The sequence below is a fragment of the Pan paniscus genome, chromosome 9 (assembly GCF_029289425.2).
Source record: "Pan paniscus chromosome 9, NHGRI_mPanPan1-v2.0_pri, whole genome shotgun sequence".
In the NCBI taxonomy this organism is placed as follows: Eukaryota; Metazoa; Chordata; class Mammalia; order Primates; family Hominidae; genus Pan; species Pan paniscus.
The window spans coordinates 7,270,418-7,293,878 of record NC_073258.2 but is presented as its reverse complement, the minus strand read 5'-3'; the positions used below and the strand labels follow the sequence as shown (position 1 = coordinate 7,293,878).

The window sequence follows — 23,461 nt, the reverse complement described above, 5'->3', positions numbered from 1 at the left end:
GTAATGCTGTTGCTGTCAGTCAGCAGACCACACTTAGAATAGCAAAGTAAAGAACATACTTAGACAAACTCAGACACTTCATAAAGAGTTTAATGTAAATCACAATGAAAATAAAATAAGAGGAGGTAAATATCAAGATGTTAAATAGTACCAGAATTTTGTAGGACTCTCCCAGCCACAGTTAAGGGCTACTTTTCCTAACTTCTCATTAGAAGATTTGCAAGAGTTTTGCTCTTCCTTCTCGTGTCTGAGAATTGAATTTATCAATCACCCAAAGAACAACAAAATGATTTATAACATTTTCATGAAATATAAGCCTCTTCTTTATCAAAAGTAGAAAAGCTGTGGTATTTTAGATGCTCCTTAGGGATTAGTTGATTGAACAATTAATTAATTAATGCTAATTTAAAAACTTTGAAGTAAATGGAACCATTTCCTATTTGGATGAAACACTGTCCTTCTCCTAAGAAAATGTATTGTGAAAAAAATAGAATTTCCACCTTTGCCCCATCATTTAGGCTTCAGAGCCAATTTTTCCAGGACCTTTACTCCAATCTGCCAAGTTTTTACACAATACACAATGGGATTCATCAAGGTTGGTACCAGCAAGAATGCATCTGCTATCAGAATCATAGCTAAAGGGGATTTATGCTTAGCAAAGTGACGCATGGTAGCCAAGGTGATGATGGGCACATAGAAGACGAGTACAGCACAGATATGAGACACACAGGTGTCAAGAGCTTCGAGCCGCTCCCCATGGGATGCAATACCCAACACAGTCTTCAGGATGAACACATAGGAAATAGCAATAAAAACATTGTCTGACATCATGCAGAGTGCAACGAACAAACCATAGTAAAAGTTAACCCTGTTGTCAGAGCAGGCCAGCTTCATTACATCCTGGTGAAGGCAGTAGGAGTGGGATAAAAGGTGTTTATTACAGTATCTGAGTCTCTTTAAAGTAAAAGGAAGGGGTAGCACTAGGAGAATGCTTTTAATGGCAAATGCCAGTCCAATTTGCAAAACCCTGAAGCTGGTGAGAATAGAGCTATATCTTAGGGGGTTGCAAATGGCTACTAAGCGATCAAAGGACATGATTAGGAGAACTGAAGACTCCATGTCTGTGAATCCATGGATGAAGAATTCCTGGGCAATGCATGTATCAGCAGAAATCCCCATGTTGTTGAACAAGAAGATTCTCAGCATCGTGGGTAGGGAGGAGGAAGACAGGCCCAGGTCAGACAGGGCCAGCATGGAGAGGAAATAGTACATGGGATCTTGCAGGGAATGCTCTGTTCTGATAACAAATAGGATGGTGCAGTTGCCCAGGATGGCCATGAGGTACATAAGGCAGATGGGGATAGAGATCCAAATGTGTGCATGCTCAAGTCCTGGTATCCCAATCAATAGGAATGTGGAGACTTCAACTTCTGAGGTATTGAGCAGAAACATCACAGATAGGTCACTAGCTTATCCACTCCTGGGTCTAAAGAAAGATGCACAATAGATAAAAATTTCTAATTGTATTTGCTGAACATATTTAAGTTCAGTTGTTGGTTAAATTAAATATAGCTCAATCTTAGGTGTCAAGAAATAGCATAACATATTTTCCTGTGTAAAGAAAACAATGGAAAATATTTAAACAGGTTCATCACAGGATTCATTTAAAACCTGTGTGTTATTTTTCTATCTTTATTCCCTGATATATTTCTGAATAATTTTCTAGCTAGAAAGAAGGTGCTTTGATACCCACTTTTTTTGAAACCGTTGCTTTTTGAGATTTTTGATTCAATTAAACTAAGTGGAATGTGTTATAATCTACTATCACGCATGTGGTCAATGGTCATGTACTCACACAAACCACAGATGCATGCTATAGTCACAGTACTTAAGGGAGGCCTAAATCTTATGTTATCAATCTTGGTACATATCTGTGAAAATATATAGAATTGGTCTACCACAGAGGGTGGCAAACTGTAATGCAAAGTCAAACTCAGCCCATGGCCTGTTTTGTACAACATGTGGGGTTTTTCTATTTTTAAAGAATATTATTAAAATAAAAAACAAGAGAATAAAAAGCAGATGTGGTAGGGATGATATGTGCCTGAAAATTATACACATTGTAAAATGATTCACTTTTTGGATATTCACAGAAAAAGATAGGCTCAAAACCTCAGAGAGATCTTCAAGTCTGGTAGCAAACACCATTTGCCAGATCTTGACAGTAGCCTGAGGCAGGGCAGTGTGAGTAAACACAGCACTTCAGTGAGCAGAGGAGGAAGGGCTCCTCTGACCCAGCTCTCGTGACTTAGATGGCTAGTGGCAGCAAGAGGTGCAGAGAGGATGGCCACGTGTGATCATTTGTCCTTTCATGGAAAGTCTCTGAGCATGTCTTGGCAAGTGTAGATAAAGAGGAGATTGCGTTCAGCTAGAAGAAACTAGAAAGTGGTGGGTAGAAATAGAAAGTAGTGAAGGAAAGGGGAACTAGCAGCTACTCTGTATGCTGCAAAATTTTTTAAGGACCTTTGCCTCACATTGACCCGAGTTAGGAGCTATGAGGCAGGCTTAGTGTTATATGTGACCAATGCATCCTTGTTATGCATCCCATAACATAGATGCCATTTGTACCTGTTTAAAGTACTCACCACCTTACAGTGCAATTGCTACTGGCCCTGCTCAGAATGGTCACAGCTCTTGTCTTTGTCTGTTCACGGATTTTTTCCTATTGCACTTGGCTTCTGTGTGTCTACCCTTCAGATTGGTGACCAGTGCAGGTGTCTGTCTCTGGAATTTGGGTTTGATCCTGATCATACTCCTGGAGTCAGCTTTACTGACACTTTGGGTAACTTTCCTTTCAAGAGCTGTAGAATAAAAGCTCCAATGGTATGGCTAACAGCCTGTTATTGGTATGGCTATGTAATGGTATGGCTAACAGTCTGAATTCTGACAGAGACAAAAGCAATAACACAACATCTGTCTCCCTTCAATGAATCCCCTCGAAATGGGCCATTCCCAAAGTTTCATGCCTGAGGGCTTTCTTGACAAGCTTCCAGTGTAACCCAGGTAACTCAATACATGAGTTACTATTGGCAACATTGTTGTATTCAACTGTATTCATCATGTAAATACAAGTAAGTACCCCATGCTACATGTGGACACTAGTCTTTTCAGCCATAAACCTTTTCCAAAATGTAGCTTGATCTCTTAGGTTGAACAACCCATGAAATATTTTTACCTCCATTCCTCTGAAAGACATAGGGTTGATCTCTATAAACTACGGTGTTTTCATTGGAAAAGATAAAACCCTCCTAAGGAAATTCAATTTCATTCACCAGAACACCTACCAGGCTTATAGCTACCTTATTCCAGACCAAGAATGGAAAGCCTTCAGATCCTCCAGCTTCTGCAGCTTCTCTGTTCCAGCACTCTGTTGGGAATCTGCACCTCTGTTTATATCCTCATATTCTCCTTTAGCCAAGGAACACCCTCCTGAGAATTAATAGGCACCTAGTCCCCTGGGAACAATGACTTTTGTTTTAATTTTGCTTTGATTTGTCTCATCAATGTCTGTCAATAATGAGCTCTCTTAAGTGAGCAGGCTCTGAATCACAGTGACAGCTTTAACTGATGTGATCCTGTTCCCACACAGGTGCAGGATTTGGGGACAGTCACTCTAAGGCATTATCAAAGACAGCCCAAATCCAGCAATGGCTCTATCTAAGATTCAGTGTATATCTTAAAAGGCTCAACATAAGCCAGTCACTGAGGTCAGAGACAGGCAGACTTGAGGTGGAATCCTGCCCACAAATGTGTTCTGTTTGGTCATCACAATGTCTAAACAGATTTTTAATGTGATGGCTTTAGGTAAGTGACAAGGTCTCTAATTCATCATAGGCTCCTTCTTTCCCCATTGTCTTATATCTAGCCCCTTAACATTTATTGGTCCTCAAAGGCACTTAATCTCACAAAACAAAAAGTAATGCCCAGGGTCACAGCATGCTTAATATCTCAGACCCTCACGTTCAGAAGGGAAATTGTTCAGCCCAGTAACTTTGAAAATTAGAAATAAATAAATTGTATAATTCTGCTGGCAAGTTGTGCAGGGGCATATGATTTTCAGATAAAGAAAATAGAAAATAAGATTTAGCAAAATACTATTGGCCTGAAACAAAGTATATCACATAAATGAACCAACTTAGATAGCCGACAATGATGACTTCATCTTCAGGTTAATACAAGAGGTGATGTGATGGAGTTGGGGGCTGTAGTAATCAGTTAGGACAGGCAGAAAAGTGGAGAAAAGAGTCCAGTAAACCAGCAGGCTTATACTATAACATGGGCCTAGTTGGCTTAACACCGCTGAAGATTTGATAATATGCAGAGCTCTGATAAAGCTGTAAACCCTACTTAAGGTCAGAAGTTTTTTGGTATTTAGTAGCCTTTTACTGCAAGATCATGCCAGTAGAAATACAGTCAGGATTATGATACCTAATATTCTGCCTTCAGGAAAATGTCAGTCCTAGTTAAACACTGTATTATTTTCCTAAAGACTTAGGTCCCCTAGACTCAAGGCTTCACTAGACTTGGGTAGATGCAGCACTGAAACTCCCGGGCAGATGGGTGACTGAAACCAGATTTGTTAGGCCCTGAATATATTTAGAGCTGCTTGCTGAGGATGACAGACAAAAGCAAGACAGAATATCCTTTAAAATGGTCCTCTTTATTATTATTGGACCAGAACAAAATAACCATGAAGGCCTACTCTAATTCTAGCCAAAATATCCAGCCTAGGTTTCTCAACTTATTGCTCTGGCATCTGTAAAGGAAAAATTGCAGCTGTCATGGAAATATAATTAAGGCCTAGAAAAGAAGCACATAAGTGTCGAACCAAGAGAGCATTGCAGACCTAGTTAGATTATCCTAATTAGAGAAGATAACCCTAAAGGGTTGTGTTCATTCAAACTTTAATCTTTATTCAAACCTCCACCCATTAGGAAAATACCTTTTCTGATAATAAAAAATCTCCCCCCACTTTCTAAAATAGATAGTACAAGTAAATTTTATTCCTTTCCCCATCAATTCTTATGTTACCTACCGCAAACAGCATATCTATTGCCATCATCATTCATTTATTTGATGTGTATTTCTTGATGACCTATTATGAACAATGCATTGCGTCCAGATACTGAGAAACACAGATGACCAAAATAGATGCATTGCTTTTATTGAGCTTATAGCTCAGAGGATGACTATGGATCGTCAGTGAGTAGGATAATCAATATAAAAAGCTTTCAGAAACTTTTAGAGGTAAACTTCCAGAAAACCTTGAGCCTAAACCTAGAGCAGTTTTTAGCAGGTAATGAAGAGCACCTCTTCAGTCTACAATGGCTTCAAAAAATGAGGCGCACTGCTTCCTCACATTCCTATTCTTATACACAGATAGGAGACATAATTCAATTTGATTTTTCACATTCAGAAAAATGTACATTTTAACTAGAGTATTACCAAAAGGAGTGCAAGTTTCTAATGTTGATGTTTTTTTTCTAGCATCAGTCCAGAATCATAATGGAATCTATATGGCTCATGTTTGCCTTATGGCACATCCTTCTATTACTTCCTGACATGTATCTACATCATTTTGAGTGGAAAATTAATTGGTCTCCAGATCCAGAAAAGGCTACAGGGTCACCAGGTCAAAATAGCAACCAGAACTATGAAAAAAATTACAAGTTTGTTTTTGTTTCGTTGTGTTTTTTTTTTTAGGGAAAAAAACAATTAGAACTCTCATCTTGGAAAGGCTAAATTTAGGTAATTTTTAGGAAAAAGATGAAATAAAATCTATTATCTTTCTTCTATTTTTTTCTCTGATTTGACTTGCTACCCTAGCTCTTCCTCCTCCATTTCTGCTTTCCCTTACTTCTCCTTTTTATTTATTATTAACAACAATAAATAAATAATAACAATATTATTATTAATATCACCATTTTAACATAAAAGGGTGTAAACTTAGTAATAATAAATATTCCCTGCAAAAGCATTTTTCTCTCAGCAGCCTTCCTGAGACCACTTCTGTATACTTTATGTGCTCATAGCACTTTCTCCATTGCCCTGGAGCTATCCCCATATTTTCTAAAAGACTTGGCCCGTGGATACCTTTTTCAGGATCATTTTTCTTCTCTATTTGGAGTTTTTTAAAAAAAGGAAACAAGTTGGTAAGCGTATCATTTTAATTGACTTACGGGATTAAATAACAGAACTTGCACCAAAAACAATAACAAAAAAGATCAAGGATAGATTTTCAGTACAGCAGAAAAAATGGCTCATACCTCATTCTGAGGTGACTGCATTTTCTGTGAACCTACAAGCTCTCCAGGATAGAACATCAGTTGACCCTGTGAATTCGCTGCTTCTAGTGCATCACCGCAAATCTTTCAGCCTCATTTTCCAATCACTGTTACAGCAATCAGACTCATTTAGTCATTGGCTGGCTTTTCGCAGGAAGAATCTGAAAACCTCTCAACCTAGGCGCGTGCCATGTACCTCTTGTTTCTTGCCCCAAGACTGACACTGAATGATGAAATATCTACATGTACTCACTTGGTATCCATGCATGTACAACCCAGAAATAGGGGGAAATTAAGGATTCATGAGGTAGACTTTCAGCAATGGGAAAAAAGGATCCAATGGATAAACTGTTTCTGTCTTTTTATTTTCCTGGGTTGAGTATCCCGAGACGTATTTGATAAGGCTTCAGAGGTGGCCCTGTAGGATTAGGCAATAGTCACCCATAATGGTATCTGGATTATTATTGATGTGCCATTTCTCAACCTCCAAATTCCTTTTTACCTGCTCTGTGATGAAGATATTGGGCCTTATAATGTTTTGCTAGCTGGTACAATGTTAAGATTTGTCAGTAGAGGGTAGTGGAGGCACACTGAAAGGAGAAGAAGAGGTTTTTCTCTTCCTGGTTTTATTGTGGTTTGCCAACCAGACTCCTACAAATCATGATTTTTCTTTATTGCTTGGCTCTGTGTGGTTCCTCCAGGGCTCAGTTCCAGCAGTGCATAGCTTTCTTCAGCATTTCACCACTGAGCTTGTTCTCCAGCTCTCCACTGAAACAACAATGGCATAACCTGGAACCATAGGCATAATAGGCCAGCACTGAAGCTGAGATAGCTTCTTCTATATCTTCTCCTTAGCCCTGAATATCTGTGTGCACATCAGGGGCCCCATGAGACTAGTCTTCTAGCAAGGTAGTCACTCAACTTATCCAGAGAAGGTGGGCTGGAGCCACCACAGGTACAGCCACACATGGAAATGCATTATACTCCTAGAAAGAACAGTCTTTCCAGCTCCCAGGTACAGCAATGCCCAACAATCAGCAGTTTCCCTTGCACTTAGAGAGTTCTGGGGCTTGGCACCTTCTTACAGAAGGCCTTTCCTGCAACTATCAGAGGGCAGATTTATGGAAAACCTCACTGATAAGGCCCTTTTGTGAGTTCACCAGCCTAGTGCAAGGAAAGGAATCCTCCTTGGGTGCTTTATCCCAGCGCTTGGGGTAATGGTTGCCCCTTATAGCTGTTTCTACTGAATTCTTTATAACTCTCTTTAACAAGCTAATTTCTCCACTATTTTAGCTCCTTGTTAATAATTCTCTGCATTAAATTTTTCCTGTTAAAATTATTGTATGATTTCTGTCTTTTGATTGAACCCTGATTAACGCAGCATCAAACTCAATGAGGTGTTTTCTATCATCTTATTCTTCCTCCTTCTTTAACTTCAGTTGTTCCTCATTCATGGTCCCTGGAAGCACATTATCATTAACATGGTCAATTGATAACAAAATCTGATTGCTAGCAGTCAGAAGGCTGACAATAATCCTTGAAATTCAATGGCATCACAATTACTAACACACTCATTTGTGATTGACTGGATGAAGTTCAGGTGGAAGGTAAGGTATTAGGTTATATGGTAACTATGGATCTTGAATCTAGTCTTCCATTTTTACCTAAAACATCTAAAGATTATGGAATGGGCTGATTTTATTATCTGCCTCAGAAATCTTGAAATAAGAGCTAATCAGATTGGGACATCCAACTCACAATGCAGGGTATGCCATGAAAATCAAAGGTTCTCTAAAGGAACACTGACAGAAACCTTTATCTCATTCAGACATAGATTATACAGCTCTAAAAATCAGGCAAAGGATTTAACTAAAAAGGTGGCAGAGCTACAAGGCAGGCTGCTCAGTTTTGACAGATCTTCTGTGATAAAGTCAAAAACCTTGAAAAAGACTAGAAATACAGTAATGGGAAAATGATGAGATCCTCATTCCTGGAATGTTGACATTTGAGTGAATAAGTCTTCAAATCTTGAGACTTTTGAATATTTTATGCCAGAAGAAACAGATCCCTTCTTACTTTTCAAAGATAATTCATTTATTACTGTCTGGAGACCTTACACAAACCAAACCTGAGTGTGATGCCTCACAACTGATACCTTTCCTCCACAAGAACTGCCCTATCATTTCTCATTGCACCCAAAATAATAACCAATCAGGTCTCAGCAAAGCCTGAAAAGAGAATTTCTATTAACATTTTTGGAGAAAACAGCTTATTTACTGAAGGCATTGCAGAACCTACTTAATTGGACTAACTGGAATCAAATGAGTAGAGTGGATCTTGAAGGTGTTAGATCCAGGCAGCAGTGGAAGTATGTGGTAGCATGAATATTAATTAACAGAGAAAAGTTTATTGACATGAAGGCATTGATCCATGATTAGAGGTGCAATATTATATCAAGGATACACAGAAACTGTGCTAATGCACTACTGAGATGGTTGTTTCAAGATTGGATATGATAATGACCACAGAAAATTAGGTGGAGATGCCAAATATTCTTGGCAAAATGTGGACTATAGAAATATCAGGGAAGTTGACATGTTAGAATTGATTTATCCTATAGGACAAGAGAATTTACCACATGATTATTTTCTCCATGAGGGAAGAGAAATGTCTTCACAGAGGCAACAAAGAATGCATTTGTAAGAGGAAGTCTGGTTCATTTCAAAGGTCAGCAGTTGCCGTACTCTGTAGGCTACACATAACAATGAAAGATGCTTCTGTGGAAATGGGCTTCCTATTAACAATGAGAATGAAGGAATTCTGAGACCACATGGCAGTACTTAAAAATCGTATACGTGTGTATAATTTTTATAGAGGATAGAAAGGCTAGAATGGCTATCAGAGTGATGGGACCCACACGGATATGTTGCAATATATGATAGTCTTCCTGGAGACAAGCTAAATGAACAGTCTTCTAGGATGTACCCAGCGTACATTTGCAATAGAGAACTTCTAAGCACCAGGCTGACATCAGCCATATAATGGGAAGTCATGATCCCTTAACCTGTTTAAATATTTAAGTCACTTCATGTATACAGTACCCATTAATTGAATATGAGTCTTGGTCTCCCCCACGAAGTGTCCCACAATGCTACTACCAGTATGCAATAAAAATTATCCAGATTCCCCCCCAAACAGTCTAAGGTCATTTACAAATGTAACCGTTCATTAAACAAAGAATACCCAACTCTTTAAGCACTCTTATATATAGGTTATCTAAGGTTATATCTAAGAGTTCTTAAAGAGTTTGTTCACTCAAACATATCATCATGCTCTCTTTTGGTTAACTTATAAGATTATTGAGAGTGATTAATGGAGTTATGAACAACGTTTATCTCACAGTCAGCCCAATAATTTTTCGGCTTTACTTGTGGTTATTCTTCAGATGCTTAATCACATAATTGAGGATAATATACTTAGCAACAGGAAAAATTCTTACGTTGTTATGCTATCTGAGACATTTGAGCAATTATTGTAGGGATAATGATGGACAAGGTCAAAAAGCACAAATAATTTATGTGAATAGTTGGCCCAGAATCCTATGACACTTGTCACTGTTGTATGGATGTCTCGGCATTAATTCACATCCATGGCCTCATGGGGGATTTTGTTAAGTTTCTGGAAAAGGAGGAAAATACTCAGGCTTAGTTCATTAATAGATTGGTAGACAAGTTGATGCTAACCAAAAATTGTGTGCAGTGGCACAATAGCCCTACCTTTGATGGCATAAAGGAGAGTGGTGAAGGAAAACATTTCCAAAGGGCAGAGTTGTGAGTAGTACTCTTGGTTGTTAACGTTGTTTGGGGGAGAAGTTGTCTGAAGTCTGTGGATATACACGGACTAGGACTTTGCTAAAAGGCTTGGATAATTTGTCAACAGATGGAACTAGCAACTTTGTTAGAAGAGATGTAAGAAAGTCTGCATGTGATGTGCTATTGAAGCCGACACAAAGGATGAAAAGTTCTGTGTCTTATGTTAATATTCACTACAGAGTATTCACTTCAGAGGAGGGACTCAACAACCAGCTATAAAGTATCTATACGTTGATATCAGCCAGCCTTTGCTCTGCCATTGCTAGTCCAGTGAGCCCATAAATGAAGCCATAAAATCAGGGATAGAGATAAATATGAGCCAAAAGTACAGGTTCTCTTATACCAAGGCAAATCTTGGTTTAAAAAATGAAAAATTGTGTTATCCTTACTCCTAGAATGTTAACAATGTAATTACCAACTTTTAACTCTTCAGCTAACAGCAGCAGTAACTGATGCTGAGCACATAATATGGTATCTTGTATTTACATTAGGTAGCCCCTGCACATAATAAAGGGCAAAATAATTCCATCTAGATAAGACCCAATGTGGAATTACATTGATGTGTATTTTAGGATCCACCCTATAGAATCTCTATTTTGGAATCGCACAAATAATCAAGAATTTCAAGAAAAGAAACTAATTAAAGTGTTTTCTGTGTGTCATTCAGAAAATAACAACTGACTTATTTAGAAAGTTTCTCACATTAAATGTGAACTTTTATAATTGTACACAGAGCCTGAATTAATACTTTATGTAGCTTTCATACTGCTTACAAATATAATTAGTTGTTTATATATGTTTCTTCACTTCATATTGAAAACAAAATCATAATTTAGTTGGCAATGACATGAATTTATTGACAAAGAAACTGACTAAATAAATGTCACATAACCTATAAGTTGCTTAGTTTGGACTGTTGGAGGCATGTGTGGGCACTTTGGGACAATTACTCCATTGTAGCAAAGCACTTATTCATAAATGGCTTTATCTCTAATCAGAAATAGCTGATGATTAGATTTGGAGTGCTTCTGAATTAAGACCTTGATAATGGCCTTTTGAATCTGCTTAGTCTTTACACTGTAAATAATAGGGTTGAGCACAGGAGGGATTAGCAGAAAGACATTGGCCATGATGATGTGGACAAATGGAGGTGCTGAATGGCCATAGCGATGGACAAGAGACAAACTAATGAGAGGGATGTAGAAGATGGCAACAGCACTGATGTGGGATGTGCAGGTGTTGAAGGCTTTCCGCCTCTCTTCTGAGGAAGCAATGCTGAGGACAGATCGAATGATCAGGATATAGGAGAGCAGGATGCAAGGGCAGTCAAACCCTGTGGTGGACAAAAGCGCAAACAGACCAAGGATGCTGTTGATCCTATTGTCTGTGCAGGAGAGTTGGATGAGATCAACATGGTAGCAGTAAGAATGTGAAAGGACCATAGAACTGCAGAAGGACAACCTCTTGACAAAGAGCATGACTGGCAACATGACGGCAACATTTCTTATCAACATGCTCATCCCAATCTTGGCAATTTGGGCATTGGTAAGGATGGTAGTGTATCTCAGTGGGTAACAGATGGCCACAAAACGATCAAAGGCCATGGCCAGTAGAACCCCAGACTCCATGAAAGTAAATCCGTGTAGAAAGAACATCTGGGCAATGCAGGCATTTAGGTTGATTTCTCGGGCTTCAAACCAGAAGACACCAAGGGTAGTAGAAAGTGTACACAGGGACAAGCTCAGGTCTGTGGCTGAAAGCATAGAGAGGAAATAGTACATAGGCTTATGGAGGCTCCGTTCACAGAGGACCACAAACAGGATCATGCTATTTCCACAGATGGCAACAACATATAGGAGACAAAAAGGGATGGAGATCCAGTACTGGGTGGCTTTCAGGCCTGGAATGCCCATCAGGAAGAAGATCAGAGGCTGAGCATTGGTATTATTGAGGACCGACATAGGGAAGGACTGAGAAGACAGGGATGTTTCAGTCATTTAACATAATACATAGTTTATCACTTGTAACACCTCTCTGGCACTTCAAGATTCACTGAGTTATTATTTCTAATTTTCAAAGAACTTGAATTTTCTTTTTAGCTTCCCAGAGCTACACATTTCTCTCCAAGTCTGTCAGTGTTTCACATTTATTGAGAAAAGTGAATTCCCTGAACTGTGCCACATCAAATTTTCTTAAGTATATTAAGCCTATAATTCTCATTACTAGCAATAAACATTACAATTAAGTCACATCTGCCAATATAAATCCCCAGTAAAATTCCTAAACAATATTATGAGAAACCTGCTTTCCAGTACTTGTTGAAAATAAATTTTGATTCTGGAATAAAACACTGAGCAAACTAAGTCATATTTGAAATGTGAATATTATTATATTTCCTTGGAAAATATCCAGAAGAATGCCAAAAAATCCCTGGGACACACAGGCCCATCCATATATGTGGTAATAGGGTGGTCCAAAAAAACACCCTAAGAAAAATAAATATTGATCGCATTTGTTGGGAGTTCCCTGTGTTGTTGACATTTTATATGCATTATATAATTTCATCCATACACCAACTCTTGGAGATAGATCGTACATGAATTTTGCAGATGAGCAAACTAAGATTCAGCAATTAATCACCCAATGTTATCTTTATAAAGCACTGCCTACATGTTGAGAGAAACCACAAAAGTAAGAAAGTTGGAGAAAGGAGAGAGACAAAGATGACAGAGGAGGAGAAGAAGGAGGAGAAGGAGAAAGACTAGTGAAGGTGGAGGCAGGTAAGAGCACAAAGGGGAAGAGGAGGAAAGTGCAAGAGGAGGAGGAGGAATAAGAGGAAGAAGGGAGGGAGTGAGAAAGAAGGGAAGGAAGAAAGGGAAGGAATGGAGGAAAAAAGCAAACCTTACCATAATTTTACTACAATAAATTAAGCACTGCGCTATGATAAATAATACCACAGGCTAGTATCAAAATTCAAAAAAACACAACAGCCAGCATTTCCTGAACATGTGCCATATGCCAGACACAATTACCTTCATATCCATAATATGATCCAATCATTATAATTATTCAACAAAGAAAATAAATTTCTTATCCCTAATATACATATGAAGAAACTGATATTTACGTTGATTAAGTAATTTGCCCCAAATTATGCAGTTAGGCAGTAGAAGAACTGAGGATGAAACCTGCGTATCTAACCTCAATGCCTTCACTCAGTAAAGCTGAGGAATGCATAAAAGGAATTTCTAAACCAGTCTGACAAAGGCTCCAGGTGTATGATTTTAAAGAGACATACTATGGTCCGTGTGGTATCTTTGGAGGGGAGTTTGATGTGTCAAATGTTAATTCCATGTGAACTGTGGAGATATGAAGCTCTTTAGGCTTCTCTGGAAAGTAGTCTTAATATCGATAGTTCCTGTATGCAAAGGGCCAAGAAAATCAGGTATCCAGGCTATATCCACTATGGAAAATAACACCAAAATGGAACCGTCAAATTCAGTTGAGGCCAGGCACAGGGTTCATGCCTGTTATCCCAACACTTTGGGAGGTCGAGGCGGGAGGATCACTTGAGCCCAGGAGTTCAAGACCAGCATGGGTAACATAGGGAAACCCCATCTCTACAAAAAAGTTTACAAATTAGCCAGGCATGGTGGTACATGCCTGTAGGTCCCAACTACTTGGTAAGCTGAAGTAGGAGAATTTCTTGAGCCCAGAAGTCAAGATTGCAGTGAGTCATGATTGTGTCACTGTACTCCAGCCTGAGTGACAGAGAGAAACCCTGTCTCAAAAAAAAAAAAAAAAAAAAAAAATCAGTCGACTCATTTCAGTGACCATCTCATTCTTTCAACAATACATATTTTGTTGATGATTCTGGAAATTTTCTCTCCCTCATTATTTTATGATACCAGTCTCTCTTAATATTCTCCCATTAATCAGCTCTTTCTCTGACTGTTTCAGTTTTCTTGTTTCTTTCCCCCCTCTCCCGGGTACCTTATGTTTTCCAACCTTATATTTGGCATTCTTCAGAGATCTCTCCTTTGCCTATTCTCAAGTCACTTGTAAAATTATCTCCCCCATTTTCACAGCCTCATATTTCACCTATACAATAATAAATTTCAAGTGAATTTCTGAAAACCAGTTTTGGTGTTTAGGTTCCATGTCTGAAGATAAAACTTTATTCTGGACATTTCCATCTAGATTTTTCATGGGTAAATAAGAAAACCTCCTATGTTCAAAACCAAATTGATTATTTTCTCTTATAACTGTTTTTCCTCCTATACCATTTTCTGTATAAAGGTTATAACTTTCATAAAAATGACCCAATTTTCTAAATCAGAAATCTAGGAGTTATCCTGTATTCTCTTATTTTTTAACCACCACCTCTTCCAATCTTTTCTATTCAACCTCTAATATCTGTCTTTATTCTTCCAGCTTGTCTTTATCTGAGTACAAAATACTCTTTTCCAAATCTATTCACTCTCTAACCTGGACTACTGAATTAGTCTAATACTGTATTTTATTAATATAGTCACATTAATATAATAATATAAAATGAAAGACTCCAAAGCAATAACAACATCCATTTATTAAGTACCTTCTCTATTCCGGAAACACATAAACGAGAAGAACAATCTTTTAAGCTGAATAACAATGACAATACCACATAGCAGAAACTGTGAGGCAAGATGACATCCAAAACAACTTACAGCTTGAAGAATATAGGAAAAAATGATGGACAATATTAAGCTTCTAAGTTCTCAGTTTAAGAAGCTGGGATTATAATTAAATAAATATCGAAAGAAGCAATTAACAAAGATGAAAGGCACAAATGAATGAGTTAAAAATAAAAACAAAGTTATTTAAAAAGAATATAATGAATCTTTTTTTCAAAGACAGTCAAGAAAGTTTTACAAAAAGGACGAAAAATGAAAATAATAACAAACCTATGATTAGAGAACTATAACTTTAAATATAATGACTAGTAAGCACAATTATGATAATATGTTTGATGACGTACATAAAATAGATGATTTTATAAGAAAATATCGATCACGAAACTAGCCGAAGAAATAAAATCTAGCATAGAAGAAATGGTAATGATGGAAAAAATATTTACCAATAAAGCAAACAAGAGTAACTGTTTTGATTTTTGAGTTCTACCAATGTTAAAGAAAAGAAAGAGACTATTTCTTTCTTTTCAAACTTATCTAGCCCAGAAGAAATATTTGTTAGCAAACTACTTGCTGATATATCACTAATTCCCACACCCTTTAGTCTGAGCCTGTCACTCTGAGCCCTGCTTCCCAGTATTTCTACCCCTGATTTGCAGTCCTTTGCCTCTGAGCACTTGCCTCTCCACTTCCCATTCCTCCCTTTCTGCTCTCTCTTGCCCCCCAGTTTAGACCTCAACAGTCTCTGCCTTCTTGGTCTGCTCTTTCTCATGCTCTCACACCTTACCTGGCTCCCAACAGAGGAAGAGGTGCCCTTTCTACTCACTCTCCAGCCAAGTGTATTTGTAGATGGCTCTTGGACCTGGCCTTCTCTAAGAAGCCCTGCATATAACCCAACCCTGTTGCCAAGAGACCCTTGGGACTTGACCCAAGGTGTAATGACTAGAAATTCCCAGGAGATTCCTCACACTAGACTGAAGCAGATCCAAATATGTTTACAGCTTCCTTTTAATTATTGCATTATCTTTATAATATTTTAAATGAATATAAATGTTATTTTTTTCCATTTTTCCCCCAAAATATGAAAAAGTTTTGTAGATTTTTGTTTGTTTATTTGCTTTTTTAAGATGCAGTCTCACTCTGTTGCCCAGACTGGAGTGCAATGGCAGAATCATGGCTCACTGCAGCCTTGACCTCCCAGGCTCAAGCAATCCTTCCACCTCAGCATCCCTAGCAACTTGGACTACAGGTGCATACCACCACACCTACCTTTATGTATTTATTTATTTTGCAGAGAAGGGGTCCCATTACATTGTCCAGGCTGGTCTCAAACTTCTAGGCTCAAGATATCCTCCAGCCTTGGCCTCCCAAAGTGCTGGGATTACAGGCATAAATCACCATGCCCAACCTCCATTAACTTTAGATTCTACTTCCTGCTATGCAGAGTGCAAGGAACAAATGCCCTTACACTTCCCTTCTTCTCTTCCCTCTCCTTTCCCAAATTTAGTCCTCGTAGTATAATACTTTCCTAGGCCATATATAAAAATGTACATGCAATCTTATAGCTATGATTTTATATTTGTTTAGGTTATTCGAACTTCAAAAGCAACAAAAAATTATTAAAATATAATTAATTATTCAACACGGGATACAGAATATATGGTATGATTAGAAAAATAATGACACATCAACCTATGTCACTAAACATGCCACTATAAAAGAAGGCACCCCACTTTGGGAGGCCGAGGCGGGTGGATCACGAGGTCAGGAAATCGAGAACATCCTGGCTAACATGGTGAAACCACGTCTCTACTAAAAATATTTTAAAAAAATAAAATTAGCCGGGCGTGGTGGCGGGCGCCTGTAGTCCCAGCTACTCAGGAGGCTGACGCAGGAGAATGGCGTGAACCCGGGAGGCGGAGCTTGTAGTGAGCCGCGATCACGCCACTGAGTTCCAGCCTGGGCAATAGAGCGAGACTCCGTTTCAAAAAAAAAAAAAAAAAAGAAGAAGGCACCCATTCATCAAAAGAAAATCAATTCTTTCCTTTCATACTAATTCAGTTGCCCATAATCATGTCAATTTTCTGTTTATTTTGGACCATAGTTTTCTGGAACAACTTCTATGTTGTCTCTGGAATTTAAATTATCTTTCGTTTTGTCTGATAGCAGGATAAAGAAAAGCTTTTTTTTTTTTATTATCTCACAAATGACTTAAAGAGAGGTACTGCAACAATAACAGTAGAGGACTTCAACATCCTACTTTCAGCAATGAACAAATCACCCAGACAGAAAACCAATAAAGAAACCTTGGATTTAAATTACGCTCTACACCAAATGGACCTGACGGACATTTCATCCAGCAGCTACAGAATACATATTCTTCTAGATTGCATGTGAAACATTCTCCAGGATAGATCATCTGTTAGGCCACAGACCGAGTCTTAACTAATTTGAGAAGATCAAAATCGTATCAAGTATTATTTCTGAAAACAATAGTACAAAACTAGAAATAAATATAGAGAAACCGTGGAAAATACAAACACATGGAAATTAAACAACATCTTCCTGAACAAGCAACAGGTGATTAAAAATCAACAGAGAAATTAAACAATTTATTTAGACAAATGAAAATGGAAGCACAATATACAAATACCTATGGGACAGCAAAAGCGGTATGGGAGGGACGTTTATAGCAATAAATGCCTACATCAAAAAGAGTAGAAAGATCTCAAATTATAGTTATTTGTTGATAAGGAAAATTAAATGCTTGTAAAATTGAGTGAACACGTAAATATCCTCAAGATCTTGTTAAAATGAAAATTCTGACTCATTAGGACTGAAATGGAGCCTGAATTCTAAATTTCTGACATCACTCCCGTCTGAGGCCATATTTTGTGCAACGTTCTAATATGTTCTGCATTTCTTGAGGCATGTCGGATGGTTGTATTCCTGGGATTATCTTACATAGCATCCATAAGTAGTTTTAATTCATACTTGGTTATCATTTGTTGAACTTTACTGTATACCAATTTCACTTGCTGAAGCATATATTCCAGGATTTTTCATTCCAAAAAAAGTACATAAATGATAAATTTGCTGTGTTCCCTGTCTAAAATTTCTTTTTTTTTTGTTATACTTCATTGCTGTGCTGACTATATGAAAAATAAATAAATCTAAAGACTCCAAAATCACTAAGCCAAAAGAAAAAGTCAAGCTGGGAACTGTGTCAGGTAAACCTGCCTCCCATTTTATTCCTATAAAAGTTAGCTACTAAGTATAAAAAGCTACATACCTGCCTCTCAATTTGCCCACAAGGAAATTCTTCGTGGGCCTCAAGATCTTTACCCTAAAACAGTGATGCCGAATTTCACCCTGGCAATGAAAATTGATAGCTTATCTTCACAGGCGTGGAAAAAAGAACAGAACTGGAAGCCATCCCTTTGCTCACCTGAGACAAATGCACATCTGATTGCTTCCTCTGCCCTACTGTTTATGTAAAAATACAGTCACTGAGCCAGACTAAGGCATAAGTGACTACTTCTCTACCCACCCCCTCACGTGTAAATTGTGTATTTAGTGAAAGGCTGATCAAAGAATGCAACTTTTGTCTCTTATCTTCCTATTACCTGGAAGCTCCTGCTTTGAGTTGTCCTGCCTTTCCAGACTGAAAAAAATGTATATCTTAAACTTATTGATTGATGTCTCATGCCTTCCTAAAATGTATAAAAGCAAGCTGTACCCCGACTGTGTTGGGCACAAGTCGTCAGGACCCGCTGAAGCTGTGCCACGGGTGCGTTCTTAACCTTGGCAAAATAAATTTTCTAAATTGACTGAGACCTGTCTCAGATACTTTCGGTTCACAACTATATGCAGAATTACTATGCTCTAATTTTCTCTAAACATTTTTATTAATGTTTAGAGAACATTATTAAGGGTTGGTTTATTAATACAGTGGATGAGATTACTAGCTCTCCTTGCTGGCTACAGAGCCAGTAGTTTTATCCACTGTATTAGATTAACCCTTTAAAGTGCTCAGAAAAAAACTACTTAGAGCATAATAACCCTTAGAACACAACCTGGTTTGTAGAAACTGTTTGAAAATCTCACCAATTCACTGTTAAGTCTGTGTAGACTGAAACGATTTTTACTGGGCTCTTTTTGTAGGTCATCTTTCCCCAAATTATATTAAAGCATTAGATTCTGCTCTTTATCTACTCTTTATCAAGCGCTTCATACTTCCACACTACTATTCTATATTTACTTTTTTTCAGTTCTTCATTCTTTTTTATTCTTGATGAGTAGTATTCTATTGCTTAAGTGAGGCAAATTTTGTTTAATCTTTGATTGACAGATATTTGGGTTGTTTCCATATTTTAGGTATTATGAATACAGCTGCTATAAGCATCTTTAGACATTTTTTGGTGGATGTATAAACCATTTATTTGGAGTATGCAACTAAAAGTGAAATTGCTCGCTCAAAAGGAGGTCTAGTTTTACTAGAAATTGCAAGAGATTCAACTTATGAGTGCTCCAATTGCTCCTCATTTTTACCAATACTTAGTGTTGTCAGTGCACTTAGTTTTAGCTTTTCTAATTAGTTTATATTGTTAAATTGTTACAGTTTAAACTTTCATTTACCTAATGAATAATAATGTTGAATAATAATAATAAACCTTTTCATATGCGCATTGACCCTTTGTCTACCTCTTGCTGTACATGGCCTGTTTAGACCCTTTGCTTGTATTTTTCATGAGTTGGTTTTCCTTTTTATGGATTATGGGGCTCTCTTTGTCAGATATATGCATTGTGAATGTTTTCTCTGTGACTTGACTTTTCACTTTTGTATTGGTCTCTTTTGAAGTAGATTTTTTTTTTATTTTAATGAAGATCAATTGTTGATCTTCTTTTATATTGTGGCTAATGACTTTTGTGTCCTGTATAAGAAATCTGCTTTCTCTGAGTTCATAAAAATATTACTGTACTTTTTAAAGAAGCTCTATAGCTTTAGCTTTCAAATTTAGGTTTATTTTGTACCTCAAATAAAGATATTTTACTTTGAGGTAGAAGGTGAGTTTCACTTTGTTTTTTTCATACAGATTTCTAATTGTTCTAGCACCATAAAAACATTGTTCTGTCACTGAATAGAATTGATTCATCTATTGAAAATTGATTACTGGCAATGTGTGGTGGCTCCTGCCTGTAATCCTAGCACTTTGGGAAGCCGAGGCGGTGGACAGCTTGAGCCCAGGAATTTGAGAGCAGCCCAGCTAGGCAACATAGCAAGACCCCATCTCTAAAAAATAAATAAATAAATAAATAAATAAATAGAAAGAAAGGAAAAAAGGAAAATCAATTACTGATACATTTAAAGCTATTTCTGGTTTCTTTATCAATTTTTCAATAATGTATTGATCTATTTTTACATAAATACAAGGCCACCCTTAGGGTAAGTGTCTAGATAAACAATTTCATTAAAACTATTTAAAAGTCCACTGGTGCATACAACGTATAACTATTTATAAATGATGACATAAAATAATAGATTAACACGGCGGCAGGCACCTGTAATCCCAGCTACTTGGGAGGCTGAGGCAGGAGAATCTCTTGAACCCAGATAGCGAAGTTTGAACAATGGATTAAAATGTACTTATTGGTATATTCATTTTCCAGGACTCCCATATATATATATATATATATATATACATATACACACACACACTCACACATATACATACATATAAATATATACATATAATATCTGTGGAAAAAAAAAAGAAAATCTCAGGATGCCAAATTTACTATGCCAAAAGGAAAAAGTTAAGCCCAGAAGCTAAATTACACACACACACATCTGCCTTTCCTTTTGTTTCTAAACATAGTTACAGAAAGAAGGCTATATGTCTCCACAGAAGGCCTCCCTCACCCTGACAATGTAAATTAATAGCCTGTCTTCACAGGTTCATGTTAAGAGGAAACTAGAAATCATCCCCCCATCCACCCTGAAACAAATACTTATTTGACTGCTTCCTCTACTCTATGCGTATCTTATGTCAAGTGCGATTTAATGAGTGTGAAATAAATACATAGATTGTTCCCTCTATCCAACCCTTTTCACCTGCAACATACTGGATTTGGTAGCCTAATCAAAGCCTCACAAGAATGTGATCATATCCTACCTCTTTTTTTCTTTCCCCTTTCCCCTTCTGCCCACTTTTCCCCTTTAATCATTGAAGCCCTCAAAATCCTCTTCAGAAAAAGTACAGGCCACGCGTTCTACTGTGGCTGTGTCTGTCTTCCCTAGGCATGTCTCCTCAACCTTGGCAACATAAACCTGGAAATGGATTGAGACTTGCCTCAGTCATTTTCTTCAGTTTCACATATCTATCTCTTTATATAGTACAAATGCATTATATATGTCTATGTAATATTTATGTTACATATTATATACTACATATACACATATACTACACGTATACATATATATATACACACACCAACATATTTCTACATAGATATGCTGAATTGTCTCAGAATTCTCATGTCAATATCCCCGAAAACCTTTTTTTCCAACAAAAGTTTCTTTCTAAACATCCTTTCTGCCCTGCCTTTGTAACCCTGCAATTGCAGATTGGCGTGACTATAAGTTTATCGTAACCAACCTTTATTGGGCTCTCAAAACTGCCCAGAAACCTTGGTACATTCCAGTGGAAACTGGGCTTCGACAAACGGCTGTGAGCCACGTTTAGAGTCCTCAGTGCATCCTGGAGAGGTACCAGCTTTGGAAAGACTCAAATGATGAGGGGCCTCTGGGAGGATCAATCAGAGAAATTCTGACATTTCTACTATATACTCCTTTCACCTTGAAATCCCCTACTAAACTTAAAAAGTAGTGTGGGTAGTCTGATAAATGCTTTCCACAAGAGCCCGGGTCATGCCTGCTTAGAGTCATGTGGCATTTGGGACTGTGGAAGAGTCAGAAATGAAACACCACAGGTCCTATACTGGATGTCATATTCTGTTGAAAGAGAAAAGTGCCCCTAAAAAAGCAAGAAGAAAAAGAAGGCAAAGGGACCTGAATTTTATTCTGCTTCCAATATACTAAGAACGTCACATACCGAAGTTAAAGGAAATAAACAACAAAAAGAAATAAACAAAAATGATTTGCAAAGAATGAAATCATGTATTTTGCAGCAACATGGATGGAATGAGAGGCCATTATCCTAAGCAAATTAACTTAAAGCGGGAACAGAAAACCAAATACCACATGTTCTCATTTATAAGTGAAAGCTAAACATTGTGTACACATGGACACAAAGAAGGGAAGAACAGACGCTGGGACCTAGGTGAGCTTGGAGGTTGGATTGAAGGTGAGGATAAAAAACTACCTATTGAGTACTGTACTTAACAACTAGGTGATAAAATAATCTGTACACCAAACCCCTGTGACATGCAATTTACCCTGTAACAAACTGGCATAGGTACTCCCTGAATCTAAAATAAAAGTTGAAAGGAAACATTAAAAGAAAAAGAAAAATAATTTGAAGCCAGAAATTCCAATGTACAATGTCAGCCTGATCTCCAAAATAATATTTTGAATATTTCCTGTATACCTGGACTCTCTAAAACAGAAAATGGTACTTCTGATTTTTTAGGCTGATAGATGAAAAATTATGACCTTTGTGACCTTGATCATTACCATCTATCATATACATATTGATGTAAACCTGATAACCTTGGTAATTGTATCCATTTAAATGTATGTTGCACTTTGTATTTTGTTCTAGTCTGACAGATTGCACTCTTCGCAAACAAATCATTCTTTGCATGCTTATATGTTTTCCTTTCTCAAATCTTCCTCAGTGTTTAGATTAAAAACATTAGATATAAAAATCTGGATTCTGTACTGAAACAGAGGAAGCTCTGTGTGGGCCTTCACTGTTCAGATTGAGTGAAGAGGGCCTTCCAGCCTAACAAAGTTTCAGAACTGACTATGGCATGGTCTTCTTTGGAATTCTTTTCACCTATCTGGATAATCACTCACTCAGAGGTGAGGGGTCTCATAACCATAGCTACCTTAGTAAACACTGATACTCTAATGGATGCTCAACATCCTTATTAACCCCACACTCCTTGTATATACATACTCATATGTACACACTCTATGTGCAAACTCACACTGCCAGGTATGTAGCTAGGTATGTGCCTTCACAGAATGTGTGTATTCAATAACCTTGAACTCATAGCATGATGGTAGCACACTAATGATACATACTTAAAGCAAATTATGATTCATAATTTGATATACACTTATGCTTATTCACACAAATACTCCTCTTATATGCAAATTCAGTGCCTTATACATGTGTTTATTAACATATCTCTCAGATACACACATCGACTCGACTTACATGACATATCAGCAGTTTCATATTGTACAAAATATCCCCTGAATTATAAAGATACATACTCCGACTAAAAAAAAAATACATGCATACAGATAAAATCACATTCATGCAATCTCAACAACACACCTTTTTTGCACAAGCATTCAAATCCCCTGCCTTCCTACTTC

At 37.5% G+C, this 23,461-nt stretch overlaps 3 protein-coding genes across 4 annotated transcripts in view; all 3 read right to left on the bottom strand.

The window, feature by feature from the left end:
* The window catches only part of MMP26 (matrix metallopeptidase 26), a 280,854-nt gene that overhangs the window by 152,419 nt on the left and 104,974 nt on the right, over nt 1-23,461 (bottom strand). The window lies entirely within an intron of this gene.
* Nucleotides 73-3,803, bottom strand: LOC100982118 (olfactory receptor 51A7-like). Of its 2 annotated transcripts, none has more exons than XM_003804660.3 (2): nt 3,345-3,803; nt 73-1,486 (listed from the first exon to the last, which is right to left on the bottom strand). In XM_003804660.3, the coding sequence occupies exon 2, from the start codon at nt 1,450-1,452 to the stop codon at nt 511-513; it is 942 nt and encodes a 313-aa protein (XP_003804708.3). In that variant the 5' UTR covers nt 1,453-1,486; nt 3,345-3,803; the 3' UTR covers nt 73-510. The 2 variants fall into 2 exon arrangements, with proteins under 2 accessions (XP_003804708.3, XP_054950005.1); XM_055094030.1 differs by having other exon boundaries at nt 3,360-3,803.
* LOC100975235 (olfactory receptor 51F2) lies at nt 11,143-12,271 on the bottom strand. Its single transcript, XM_003804644.5, has one exon. The coding sequence runs from the start codon at nt 12,211-12,213 to the stop codon at nt 11,185-11,187; it is 1,029 nt and encodes a 342-aa protein (XP_003804692.2). The 5' UTR covers nt 12,214-12,271; the 3' UTR covers nt 11,143-11,184.

What these genes read in the sequence shown, in the direction of transcription:
- LOC100982118 (XM_003804660.3), bottom strand. Translation starts at nt 1,452, where the DNA reads ATGTTTCTGCTCAATACCTCAGAAGTTGAAGTCTCCACATTCCTATTG.
- LOC100975235 (XM_003804644.5), bottom strand. Translation starts at nt 12,213, where the DNA reads ATGACTGAAACATCCCTGTCTTCTCAGTCCTTCCCTATGTCGGTCCTC.